A 14,662-nucleotide genomic window follows, 5' to 3' on the forward strand; every position below is an offset into this window, starting at 1 on the left:
AACCCTAACCATACTACTGCTACCAAAAGAATATACTGATAGAGCGCGCAGGTCACCCGACTTAGATTACCATACTCACCTGGGCCCATAAACAACATATGATAAGATTTAATCAGGTAACCTGCGCACTTACTCTAATCAGTGATTTATACATTTAATTTAGGACCTATACCATTGACATACCAATCTTCGTCATCGGTACCTAGAGTCCTAAGGGATCAAAGGTGAAAAAGAACATATGCACTCATAAAAATAACCACAACTCGGGAAAGATGTAAACTCTTTATCTAAAATATTTAAATGTCATAATCCAAGCATTGAACAATAGAAATTTTTCAATAAGGAAAATAACGATTAGAATGAAAATATGCAGAGTTTTTATAAAGCAGTCTTTACGCATTTGACATAAGGGTGGGAAGAGAGAAGGAAACAATACAATGACACACCCACATTGAATATTTACCTAGAATGATGTAAAGAACTAACCCTGGCCACGGTTCAGTTTAAAGGACAGACCCCGAAAGGGCAGGCACCATAAAGGCAAGTAGGTGCAGATCAGACTCAGGACAGGTAAAGCCAAATCGGATCAGGACAGGACCACCAAGGGCTAAAACCAGCACCCGCAGTTAAAGTTGCAACGCCTGCGTTACTTTATATTTAACTATTGCGTTAGAATCAAGCAGAACGAACAGCTTAGCAAAAGCAGCATTGCAAGCTTCTTGCATGTGAGGACATGGAGCAGCGATCTTAGTTCTAGTGCGCAGAAGCAAAAGATTCCCTCCAAAAACAGAGAGTACGTCATGTCACGTGAGTGTGACAGACGCATGCGCAGTTAGAAATCACACGTAGCAGCGGCCATATTAATGCAAGCAGATTATCGTTAGTAAAAGCACATATGCAAGCTTCACTTAGATGTTGTGTAATGCAATATTAATATAACAAACATGTTGATTAGTACATTAACGTTATGTCGAGAGGACTGATTACAAGCAAGTCGTATTACAGGCGAATCCTTGCTCCATCAGGAGCTAAGCATTCAAGTGACATTCTGGAATGTTTGAGGCAGAAAATTGAGAAGGCTAGGTGAAGATCAAGACAGGAGAACCGTAACAAAAGGGAGTAAGCAGAGGTGAAAGCTGCAAGACTGAGAAAAAGAGATTGGGCGTGCTAGGTGGTAAGAGGTGAGAGAGCCTAGAGGTGTTATCAAGACTAGGCAGCTTTGGAAATAAGACGCCACAGCATTTGGCAGCTCTGCCAGAGGTCATACAAAAAATTATTTGGGTAACTGCAATTCAGTGTTTTAAATGTATTTTTTATTTTTTACAAATTAGGTACATGAATCATCATCATCATATTCATGAAATATTCTTTATCTGGTTAATTAAAACCACAAAAGACACAAACAACAATAACAATCCACAATGTCCAAAAATACTACAAAATACTCGAAATGACTCAGTAAAATTACAATCAAAAGAATGAGTTTCAAAGCTGATAAAAGAGTTAAAAAACAATTCCTATTCTCTGTAATAAAATACAAGGTCTAAAACCACGTAAAATCAAGGTATCTCAGGACCCGAGACCAATGCAAGTTGTCTCTTTCTGGATGTGACAGCCCTTGCTAAAAATCTGTCTACATTAAAACAGAATATTGAACTCGGCTGCATCTGTAGATATAAGTGGTAAAAAAAATACCTCTTATCAGTGGTAATATATATCATTGTCTTAAAATGCAATATTGATCACAGAATATAACAAAATGCATGGTGTCTTGAACTGAAAACCTATCACAACTACAGGGATCCAAATTTGGAACTTCATTCCACTCCTGCAGTTCCGCCAGCAACCAATGAAAAAGATGTAACCTAAATCTTGTTAGAAGAAAACGGTGATGAAACATTGTGACCCCTGCTAGATAAGGCTCTGTTAAAGGACAAGATTTTAAAATAAAACATATGCACGGAATGACAATTTATTTGCAATGTTTTCTAGCATCTCCCTCTGACTGCACCATAGAGAGGAAAGTTTTCTTGATCAAGTCCAGATCCTTCCTTGTGATCCTTTCTGGGGACCTATATAATTCTGAGCAGTCTAGCTTTCCAACGGTGGAATTAATATAGCTGAGCCACAAGATACTATTACCCTTCTCTAAAGACAGGCAGTCTTTAATGATTTTTTGGGTTTAGTTCTAGATCAGGGTTAATCCAGATTTTGATCCACCTTAATAGTGAACAAAGTACCAAAACATCTGAGATAGACCATACACCTAGCTCCTCATGAACTATAAAGGAGGCCCTAGATTATGGAACTGACTTCATCCGTCTAAAAAAGTTATTTCTACAGTCTGTAACTCTGTGGCCTATTTATATACCCAGATATCGCACCCATAACTGGCTATGTAAATTCATTTTTACTGATACACTTTCACACATGCCTGTACAGGTTTGTCACCCAGTCTACTTGCAAAGTCAAGGATCGCTGCTTCGGCTCTAGCCATGGTGTTCCTTTTAGCCCTCCACAATGGGGCTCAGGAGCTGTGTCGTCAAAAAGGACGCCCAGATAGTAAAAGGCATTAACCCTGGTCATTTCCATTAATTCCCCAAAACATGCCATATATAATTTGTTTTAGAGCCCATGACCATGTTGTTGGATTTTGTGTAATAGCTACTCGGATATAGAGGGTTCATGAAATCTACAAAATAATTAAGAAGATGCTGTAACCCTACCACTGTTCTAGCTAACAGCACGGCATCATCCGCGTGTCAGAGTGCTCGAATTACCTAAGTACCAGAGCTGGGGATGCCTCTACAAGCTGAAAATAACATTGGTCCCAAATTAATAATATATAGTGTAAACAGGAGAGCGGCAAATATACAGCCTTGTTTTACCCCCTATAAACTCTAATGGGTGAAGAAAGACTCCCGGCCTGATTGAACCTCACAACTGCCAAAAGGTCTAGGTGTAACTCATGTAAAAAGTTGACAATGTTGCGATCCACTCCCACATTAATAAGAAGAAGCTATCATTTCGAATTGTTAACTCTGTTGAACACTGATGTGAGATCCATAAAGGCAAGGTGTAATATGCCTTCCTTGAATACTGTACATTTCCCTATTATCAGTTGTGTAAAGTTAGGCATTGCTCTAAGGTGCCTTTCCCAGGCCTAAACCCATACTGGAGAATTGAGATAACATTATTTTGTTTCACCAGGATGTCAACCTGGAGAGAACCACTCTCCACATAACTTTGACCAGGGAGTCCATAAGGGATATGGGTCTATAACATCGAGGATCCATTCTTGCTTCTTCCTGAAAACCGGAATAATTATAGACCTGGACCAGAAAGGTGGGGGACCTGTGTTGCAAGAAGCATTCAAGACATGAGTTAATATTTTGGTCTAAATTTTAGTACATGAATTAAGTGACACTCAAATGAAGTGTGTGAAGTTCAGGATCATATAACATCTCAATCTCAATCTCGACCATTCTCTCATTCTCCTGGTAGAAACAGTGCTCAATGATAAATTCTGTGTAACAAATATTGTCCGGCACATCTGTCTAAAAATGCACAAACTTTGACAGGGATCTTTAACACTTTACCTTTTTACCCGTTTACTGGATACATTTATTTTTAACATCATGGGTCTAGAGACATGCAGTAAAACTGCTTAATGAAAAGCAAATATTAACTGTGGGAGAACACCCTTTGAATTGTCCTTCAAAATGTGATTTAGAGGTCTATAGGGACACAATTATATTAAAATGGAAAAATGGGTAAAGAAAGACCATAATTACATAATAGAAATAAAAAGAAGAGAAAAGTGATATTATGCAAACAGAAAAAAGGATATCAAATACATCATGGAAATATGTAATTCTGAAAAGAGAACTAAGACACCATAAAACAAGGAAAAAGAAGTAAACCTCCCAAGACTTGGAAGGCAACCTTGAATATAGCATTCCCTTTATAACCCCAAAATCAACACAACATGGTGCACAGTTAAAAAATGATGAGAGAAGAAAGACTGTAAACCTAACATTTGTGAGCTCTGCCTGAAACACTAATAATATTCTAAAGAACAAGTTGTTTATTTGCATGGGATCAAACTCCTAGTTTTTTACATTTTGGCTGAACTAAGGAAGACACATGACATGCATTGCCAGACTCAAATAGAGTCATAAAAAGAAGGAAGGAAGAAATAAACTTACAAAGACACGTAAAGAATGTGTGAGAGATCAAATGTCCACTAAGTGATAAAGCTGCCCAAAACCAATATAGGTGGCCGAAACACAGCTGAATTATCCAATGCAAAACAGATCACCTAAATAGGAATTAGACTTCTCAAAGTGTATGAGTATTGTTTGACAAACTGGAGGATTAAACAGAATAAGGGAATAAGAACCGAAATCCAATTTAAATTCATCTTTAGGTTTGCAATAACAGGCAACCAGGTGAGCCCTAAATAGTTATAGAATTAAGGGAGCCCTCTACAGTTAAATCATGAGATATCAAGGAGTAATATTCATCTATACATATTTCATTTCTGTCTACTCAATAGCTTCATTGGTCATTCCCCTAATTATATCTAAAAAAGAGTGCTAAGATTCACAAGCTGGGGGAATAGGAGTCATAGGGACAGATAGTTTAGAAACAGAAAACATCTCCCTGCTGTACTTTTTATAAATCGCCCAAAAACACCATTAACCTCGTACCCTCGTAGATCTGGGAATCAAAACCAACATGCCCCATGTAAATATGCAGCACATGTCTTTGAATCCTAGGCAATTATGTAAAACAAGAACCAATAAAGTCAGATACTGGGGGCAGTCAAGCTCAACTGGGCTACGGCATGAATTCCCAGTTACCTCAGGGAGATCTAAATTAACCACATTGTCCAGTACTCCTGAACGAACTAATACATGCTGTCATTATGATACATACATCTCACAGGTAAGTTCCCAGGTACTTTTAAACACTATGTCACCTTGAACCAAACTCATCTCTTACTTTTCTAGTGCTAAGAACCAATTGAGTTATGCATTGATTGTGCATCACAAAACAAATCCACATAAAAATACTACAAATAGAATATAGATCACTAAAAAATAGAAAAAGTCACCAAAACAAAGGAGGTCATCAAAGAAGAATAGAAGCAAACCATGAAGAAGATATTACACCAGATGAGTAGCAAAAGGTTGCCCTTACAGAAGAAAAGCACCGAAACATATTAGGTGACCCAAGGGAAAGGGAGGTTACCCACGGAAATAAAGATTGTCGCCAAAGGAAAGAAAAGCTTTCTTAAAGATGGTCACTTTTAAAGACCATGAGGATCACATGTTTGAGAGCTGCCATCTGAGATGTCAGTGAAATATGTGAGATAACAGATTCTGCAATGAAGTGCCCAGAGGTGGGACCTCTGCGCTGGTAGAACAATTGGGGAATATGGTAACCTCTCAAGGACTTAAAAGATAGGCAGTAAAGGAGAAAGGTAAAACCTGCACATTAGCTAATCCTGGCAAGAGGGAGGTCTGGCATAGCACTAGAAAGCAAGTTAAACAAGATGTCGTATGTTGTACCTTCACAGCTCCAGGGTTTTTGATTTGCACATCTTTTTAAAATTTAGTCAAGATATAGTCAGCCAATATTGTTGGAATGTATGAGAGTGGGATGGCAATACATTTGACCTCCCAGCCGGCTGAATAGCGGGTTCGTGGGTGCACGGCAGTCAATCCATGCTCAATGCTGTCTGTCACAGGCGAGAGGTTGGCCTTCATCATTCCAATCATTGCATCAAATTTCGTGCAATCTACACACATGGAAAAGAAACACGAATGTAGTGAGATTACAGAGATACTTTTAGCTTATATATTATTACATTGCAAGTGGTATACATTTTGCAGCATTTGTGAAAACTGGAAGGGCTCACTCTCCTTACTGGGAAAGGGTGAGCAGATTTATTACATTCTAGGGCTTTGCCTGGCCTCTCTTGACCTGGGGGTAAAGCATGTAGGTGGTTACCATAGATATAGACAGAAGAGCAGAGCCCACCAGAACTTCAAATTTGCACTACAAGGGGATGATATGATGTGGTTATCCAGCCAATGAAGAAAGGAAGAATTCTCTCCTTGGTTTCCCCATGATTCTAGAATAGTATTTAACAAAGATCCCTTTTTGTAGTAAACACACTTGTCAAAAGGCAACAGATATTTCACTTTTCAATACAGCCATACTGCCTTCGCTCCTATCCTGCCAAGGCTGTGTTTAGGTAATGGTATAAAACGACAGTCTAGGCAGTGACGTCTGAGATTTTTAACAATCTACCCTCCACGATCAGCCATTCATCTGTTATTACAAGTAATGAGTTAATATAAGGCACAATCCTAGCAGGTTTATCCTACTGTCCTCAACCCTAAGAAGCACCCTATATAACCATGCTCATTGCATTGGATGACTGGGTCAGTGGTAAGGCAGGCTTCTCTTCCTTCGTCGTGCCTTGGAACCCCTCTACCCTCGACCACACACAGAGATATGCAAGTCACCATCTCTGGTCGTCCGACTTTAGCCAGACAACTGTACAAAAGCTTCAAATACAGTCTCAGGCATAACACTTATCTGTAACACACAAGTGAACCAGCTTGTTGATAAATAGTCCTATACCTAAAGCAACTTAATCAGTGGATTGACCTCTCTTACCCTTGTTCAGTACTTATCTCTTCTTGATGACTCGAGACTCGAGACTTTTGCACTCCTTAATAAAGGGAACAATAATTTCAAATATTTTGTTTAGACAATCAAGTCTGTTAAAGTGCCAAGTGCCAGTAAAAGTCAAAAGAAGAAACACAACATTGCATTACATGAATTTAGTCATCTTGTCAAGTCAATTATACCTCCTCCTGCCCCATGGAAGCTAAGGTCTTTTTATTGGGACACTAAAGGGTTTGTAGGCCAGAGACAGTGGATGGTGCAAAAGGAATACTAAAAGATGGCAGACGGTAGTAAAGGAAGGGACACACACACACAGAAGAGGGGACGTTATGGAGGAAATCTGAGAGAGCATTGGTTGCTTCAAAAAGCAGGAAGCTGGGAGAGAACAAAGGAGTAGCCTAAGAGAAAGTTGGGAGAAACGCTTGGCTCTGCCACATAGGTGAAGGCATTCACACAAATTACATCCACACACACACTCTGGCTCACACTAGTCCACCAAAGCCTTGCTAGCACTCAGTTTGCCATATTGCTGGCAGAACACTAGGTACATGAGCAAAGCACTCACAGTTCTTGAAGAACTCATCTCCGTAGCTCTCTTTCACCTCAGAAGAAAGATGTCTCCAGATCTCCTCCAGGTTTGCCTTGAGGACTTCCCTGTTGGTAATTGAGGTTTTGAAACTCCCAGGCTCGATTATGGAGACTTTCACTCCAAAGGAATACAGGTCACGCCTGAAACAAGACGAGTGTCAGCGTTAGACATCTTCCTCTTTATGAGATCCTATCGCTGATTGGCAGTCTTGTAGTACGAAAATGTCAACTCCAGTGGCTAGCAAACATTCTTTGGCATTTTTACCTCCCTACACATCACTTCTAAAGGGCTAGCTAGCTAGTCTATGTCAAAATTCCTCAAGGGTTTTATAGCCTCATACACACCAATGAGGAAACTAAAATCATATTTTCAAGAGATTTTCTAAAGCTTCTTATCTAAATGGCCCAATTTTTCATTAATCACTTAAAGTTGAAGGTGCTTTTTTCCACATTGTAAATTTCCAATAATAGTAATTGTTGGAAAATTACAACGTGACTTGCAAATAATTAATTGATTGACTTTGCCCCACCAAATAACCCACTATAGGCATCTGTAATCACCACAGGGATCTAATGTCATTGTTTCAGTAACCATACCAAAGAGTAGAGGGTCCAGGTTTTTACTGTTCTAAACAAGTGTAGTAACTTCAATCAATCAATCAATCCATTTAAACTTATAAAGCGCCTGGTTGCACAAAACTGTGCGTCCCCGCGCTGCAACAAGGTCCCAAAAAACTAGGGGAAAACAGGGAACTTACAATAGTAACTTTCTTGTGACAAATTGATTTACAAGCAGTCAGGAAGATGTGTGTTCTCCAAATCTAGGCAATTTCAGAGATGATTTTTAGCTGGCAAAGAGAAATCTTATTTTTCAATAATGGCAGCCATTTATTTAGAGCATTGTTTTACTGGACACCTCCCTTCTGGTAGATAATATGGCAGGTTTTGGACTGATCCAGATAATTACAGAGCCCACACAAAAGTCACACATTAGATGGAATCTCCACTAATAACCCAAACATTATTTTGGAAAAAATACTGCCACTAACCTGGACAAATCACAGGGCAATTTTTTTCAAACTCCCTACGGAGAAAATAGTGCCCTTTCGCAATAGATTGCCTCCTACCAAGATCCGACTGTGGCACCTTGATAGACACCTTGCCTTGTTAGTCCCAGATAACAATAAGGCTGCTGATAATGCTGACCGCTGGATTAGATCAGCAATCAATCTCCTGCCCCCAGAAAAATGTTCTAAACAATGCCGGAACAAAGCCCCAGCCCCATGGTACCATGCAGAAATCAAAAACATAAAATGTAAGTACAGACGTTTAGAATGTACTGGAGGCTAGATTACAGTGAGCAGGGCAAACTTAACTACAGACTAGCTCAGGTAGAATTTAAAGCAGCAATTAAAAATGCCAAAATGAACTACTTTACCTCTAAAATAGAGGCTGCAAAAGATTCGACTAGAGGGCTTTTTAAAACTGTCACTTCTCTGTTCAAACTTCAGCGGGAGAATCAATTCTCTCCTGATCAAGCCTTCTGCAATAAAGTGGCCAAATGTTTCCAGGCGAAAGTACAAAGAATCTTAAAGGAGCTCGCAGGGGACGCTCCAGACACTATGAGCAAGGTGTTAATAGAGGATACTGTCTCTGGAATTCCAACTACCGGTCAACTGCTAAGTTTCTCCCCTTCAACCTCTGAGAAAGTAAATGATATACTACTATCCATCAAATCTGGCTCCCTGTCGGATCCCCGTCCTCCATCAATACTTCACATGGCTTCGGATAGGGTTAGTACCCGTTTGGCCCCGCTTCTGAACAACATTCTCATGTCAGGTAATTTCCCCGATTCCTGGAAGAAAGCTTGTATACGGCCCATTCTAAAAAAACCTCACTAGATCCCTCTAAAGTTAAAAATTACCGGCCTATATCTTGCCTACCTCTCATGGCCAAAATCCTCGAAAGATCCATTAATCATGAGCTGGTGTGCTACTTAGAATCCAATGACCTCCTAGACACCACCCAACATGGCTTCATGTTGAGATCACCCGAGGATCACCCGAGGAGGTCAGAAATCACTGACCCTGAGGTAAGCTATAATACAGACAGCGGGGGGGGGGGTACCATAAACATGGGGCAAATGTCAGAATGTGGATGTAGTCCAGCTTATAATCGAGCACACAGATAAGTACTTTTTCGGCCTACCGATAAAAATATAAGTATAGTAATTTTTCATTTTTTATTTCAAGATGCAGACAGTGAAGACGCTAGTTTGAGGTCATCTTAAAACTTACTTGGGCACTGCTCTTCTATCTGAAGACCAACGCTACGCAATAATCACGGGGCATTTTATGTGTAGCCCAGACACTAGTAACGTCTCATGCTGTCACGCCTGCCAGATCGCGTGTACTACTGAAGATGGCCGCCCAGCACCGCGCATGAGCGAGGAGGTCAGGCTGCAGTCAAAAGCCTGACTTACCCTGAGAGCAGCGCTTCGCGCTCTAGTGTGTGGACCTTTCGCGTCACGTCACTTCCGCCCAAGCCGCTTTCACACTCTGTCTCTACAGAGCTTTCTCCGTGCCGGTACTTTCTTCGCTGGAGCGAGACCGGCTCTACTCTAGTTGAGAGCCTTCATTCTTGGTAACGTTTTGCTGTTCTAGTGTATCCCCGCTCAGCAAGCTGATCCCGAATACTCCTGCCCTTTGTCTCCGCCTTCTTGCCTGCTCAGCGGATTCGAAATCTCCCTGCTTTGCTGTTCAACTCAGTGGCGGCTATCCTCTCCTCTGCTCCCTGGGGGAGTGTCTCGTCTGTTTCTCCCGGTTCCGCCCGCCGGCCGGACTCTAGGTTCCGTCGGCCGGCCGGACTTGGGTAGGACGGGCGGGGTGGCTCTCCAGGGGCATTATGGTAGTGGTGGTCCGCCTGTAGTCTTTCTTTGTTGTTTTTCCCCCATTCATTTTGTGATTCCCCCTCATTACGGACATCCAGTTGGTATTTGGAATCTGGCAAGCGTCACAGTCTGGAGTACTTGAAGAACTGGTAAAGGCGCCTGGCGCTACTTTTCTATTCATTCTACTTAGACACAACAGTAGTGTGAGTGGTGTTCCTATGTTTCAGAATCTACCAGCATACAAACGCCACTTCTAGGACGTGACAACCTTCCCTGCCCTAATAGTTCAAGTTAGGGTAAGTTCTCTACTGCTAAGGCCAGTTCACATAGCTTTGATTAGGCACACCTTGTGTATATGCTTGTCTTTGCCCATTTAGGTTGCAAGAGGTCGCTATTGTTGTGGTTCAGTCTTTTAATCTCACCTGGGAGTACACTTGGTAACCAGAAATATAGAAGGCTTCAAGAACTTCTTTAGGTAAATACACTTAATATTTGATAGCTTGTTGTGTTGTACCTCTAGTTGCCTGTTGACCATTCCCCTTTCTTACGGCACCTGTGTTCGACCTGCTGGAGCATCCTGTCCACGGAGTCTTTTCCCTTCCTTTCCTTGTTTTGTTCCCTCCTTTCCCTCCTTATCACCATTGTGTTCTAGGGTTTGATAGACACAAGGGGTGTAGGAGGGAGGGGTGGGCCTATCTTCGGTTCCTGGCACTCCTGCAGAAACAGCATGTGGATTCTTACACATGCTTGATAAATGTAAATTAATCACAGGGCATTCTCAATGTAGCCCTTGACGCTAATAACGTCTAATGCTTGATAAATGCTAACTAATCACGGGACATTTTCAACGTAGCCCTAACACCACTCTTGAAAGAAAATGTTAACTAATCAGAAGGCGCCAGAATAAGACTTCACATATTGTACAAATCCCAGGAGAATTACTAGAGAACACTGTCTCCATAGTACATACACTAGACGATATCGAACTTATGGACCCCATGCACAATGGATAGTAACATTGCACTATCGAAACCTAAGTACACAAGTGCTCTGAACGAAATTAAATCGAGCGCTACCAACTGAATAATGAGAGAATTGTTGCCATTGAGAATGAGTGGAAATTTGTCATGTTACCTACAGAGAGAATTGACAATTATTTGTTTCTTTAACACAGGTGGTGCCAGAATTAGGCACAAGTGCAGCATTGCTGAAAGCACAGCATTATGACACAGATTATACATGTTTGTATGTCTTGTTTCCTCCCCTCTCTCTTATAGGTACTCACAGACCTTAATAAATCAGGAAAATGTACCTAGACTAACACACCTTAACATATAGGTCATTATCACGTTTTTATTTTCCTTCTGGTCCTGATGAAAGCCTAACTGATCCCTCCTGGTCGACTACAGGCTGAAACAAGTCGACCTTTTTAATGGACTCATATTAGTGCAGAAGATCCCTAACCTCTCTTCCACTGCACTCCTAGGATTTTAACCAGCCTGAACCAAGACTTAATAAATCTCTTTTTTTCCTGGCCACTCAAGCTTTTTATGATGCTTTCCTTTTTTTGATCACTGATCACTACTGGTTCCACCAGTGGTTAACCTCCGGGTGGAGGAAGCATAAGCACTAACCCAATGATGATGCTGCCACGTACCTACAAAGACGGAGAATCAAGATATACCGTCATTTAGCCCTGGCACATGATTGAGGGTTTTTTATCGGTACCGCTGAACGACAAAACAAAAAACCCTGGTGACCCAGGACAAGTGATCCCCCCCTATTTTTGCTTTATGTACCAAGTAAGCTGAACGGATCACGACTTCCTTCTCCCCCTCTCTGATTCAATATGGTGATACTAATTGGCCTGCCATTGCGCTTGGTTGAGGAGTAAGAAAGGCGCGCTTTGACACCGCTGGACAGGGGAGGCTGGGGCGGTTCCCCCCTTTCTCAACTTTGTCAGCACGCGCCCAAGTGACTCCACTTCAGCGATTCGTTTGGCCCCAATAAATCTCAAGTCATAGCTGCAGCACAGTTGTTAGACTCCAGCTGGGCTCCACCATTCGCACAGGCCTTCTCTGTGACAATAAACCGACACTACTCGCCTGGTAGCGCAACGGGTCTAAACAACTAGGGCCTCACGGCGCTAGTACATCAAGGGACTTATCGCGCATATCACCTTGGCCGCCTTAGTCAGATACCGCCATTGGAGTCGGAGGGCAGGAAACCCAAAAGGCCGCGCGTGGCAACCTTTCATGTGGCAGGCAGCAGCGAATACTGCCCTCCCCCTCTGCAACTGGTGGGACACTTGCCGCGTTGGCCAAAATTGCAGGTCGAGGTCCCTGAGGCGTACCTGCAGGGAAACTAGATAAATATGCATACAATAAGGACCAGGTCGACAAACAGCAAATAAACCCTGCCCAACTGGAGACTCCCACGCCACAGGCCCCGGATGCAGTCACGCTAGTAAACATCATGGCCGCCAGACAGCAAGTTCAGTCATCTATAGGTAAGATCTCAACTGACATCCCTCTGATGCAGGCAGATTGCTCAAAGTTGTCGGCCAGACTAACTGAGGTTGAATCCACGACGACGGCACTATCCACGGCACAATCCACAGACAACGCCAGGCGCACCAACTAGAGACAGACAATAAGGTCATCATCGCCAAACTAGACGATCAGGAAGGCCGCTCATTGGTGTTCCAGAAAATGTGGGTGGGCCTGCCCTAGACCTCTTTGTTGAAGATCTCATCAAAAACCAGTTACAGTCGCGAGGATTATCGAGTTTTTTCTCCTTGGAAAGAGCACAACGAGTGCCGGGAGGTAGACCCAAGCCGGGTGCTCCCCCCAGACCAATTCTAGCACACATCTTTAATTTCTGTGACCGGGATGCTATCCTACAAGCGGCAAGAATAGCCCCGGCAATCCACCTGGACAACCATGTGAAAATGCTCTACCCGGACTACACAGCTGCAGTAACCAAACAACAACGCAGTTTTCTGGAGGTAAAGAAAGAGCTAAGGATTAGAGAACTTAAATACTTGATGCTCTTCCCGGCGAAACTCAGAGTAGAGGCGGAGGGGAAAAAATGGTTCTTTGCCACACCGGAAGAAACCCGGGACTGGTTGGATGGATGGCGCGCAGCGATGAAGCCCGGGAAACCGAGGACCCAGCAACAACACCGTCGCCAGGACTCACAAAGGTCAAGATCTCCGGAATCCAATGACAAAGCGGACTGAGCCACTTCAGACTACTACTTGAAACTCACTGTCTCTACGAACTCACCTACAGACCGCCCGTCCGTAACAACGCAAGCTACCTGTTACTCGCCCACACCACACACAGGAAGATCGAGTATTGGATTGACCACGTCTCCACGGGCGATCGTTATACTTCCAGATAAGATGTAAGCCGTTGCTGGTGTAACATGTAGAAGGGGGCCTTCCGAGGTCACGGACAGACTCTCACCCCCTACGCAAGTATTAGTTATGGGAACAAAGCACTCTGCTCAGTTGGGGTGGCGGGTAGTTGGGGATCCGCCGGGTAGGGAGGGGGGAGGTAAAATAGGGGCAGTTCTTGGTTTCAAATTATTTTTGGGTTCGAAGGTTTGGTTTTTTCGATGGCACTCTAGACTACAGAACAAGGTGGTCACTGCAAACAGCTCCGCACTCCTATGCAGTTATAGGCGTACACTAGCCCAATAACAGACACACAGATAACCTGTCCTAAAACCCCGAGAGACTGCCCACTCCCTTCACGGTGCTGTCATGGAAAGTGAACAGACTGGGAGACAAGATCAAAAGGGGTCTGGTCCTCCAATACATAAAACGTAAAGGTCCTGCGATAGCACTCATACAGGAAACACATCTCACAGGATCAGCTACCAAAGCCCTAGACAGATAGAGATACAGCATGGCAGTTCACTCAGAGTTCACCTCTGGCTCCCATGGGGTGGAAATTCTGGTCCACAAACGCTTCCCGTTCACCGATTCCGCAACAGATGATCAGGGACGCTTTGCAGCGCTAACATGCCAATAGGAAGGGCGGCCTAATAATTTGGTCTCAGTATATGTCCCACAGGCACTACACCAAATGACCTTCCCATCACTGGGATCTTTTCTACTGTCTCTGCCACAAGGAGAAATCATTATGGGGGGACTTTAATGCCGTAATAGATGCCTAATTGATAAGCAACCACCCAGGGATCATGGCAGTACAAATCTCAAACTGATGGACTTTTTTGACGCCATTGGTCTAATTGATGTCTGGAGGACCAAACACCCACAAAATAGACAATACACCTACCATTGATGTGTACACAATAGTCTTTCCAGAATGTATTATGTTTTTACGATAGCTACTGGGCTGGAGAGGGTTATAGAGATTCAACACCTGCCACGGGGAAAATCAGATCATCCGCCTTTGTACATGCAGTACGCATCCTATAACACAACACGACCACGGATATTCCCAATAT

At 42.7% G+C, this 14,662-nt stretch overlaps 1 protein-coding gene across 7 annotated transcripts in view; it reads right to left on the reverse strand.

The window, feature by feature from the left end:
* Nucleotides 1-14,662, reverse strand: part of LOC144830245 (retinol dehydrogenase 7-like) — a 176,750-nt gene that overhangs the window by 15,172 nt on the left and 146,916 nt on the right. For 4 of the 7 annotated variants that reach the window (XM_078688897.1, XM_078688895.1, XM_078688898.1 and 1 more), the window contains 2 exons: nt 7,271-7,434; nt 1,296-5,806 (listed from right to left, as the gene is read on the reverse strand). In XM_078688897.1, the coding sequence (XP_078545023.1) occupies nt 5,613-5,806; nt 7,271-7,434 (358 nt within the window). In that variant the 3' untranslated portion in view covers nt 1,296-5,612. Of the gene's footprint in view, nt 1-1,295; nt 5,807-7,270; nt 7,435-14,662 lie in introns of those variants that run through there. The other 3 variants (XM_078688900.1, XM_078688901.1, XM_078688903.1) reach the window with 3 other exon arrangements.

Source organism: Lissotriton helveticus, chromosome 1_1 (assembly GCF_964261635.1).
Source record: "Lissotriton helveticus chromosome 1_1, aLisHel1.1, whole genome shotgun sequence".
Classification (NCBI taxonomy): Eukaryota; Metazoa; Chordata; class Amphibia; order Caudata; family Salamandridae; genus Lissotriton; species Lissotriton helveticus.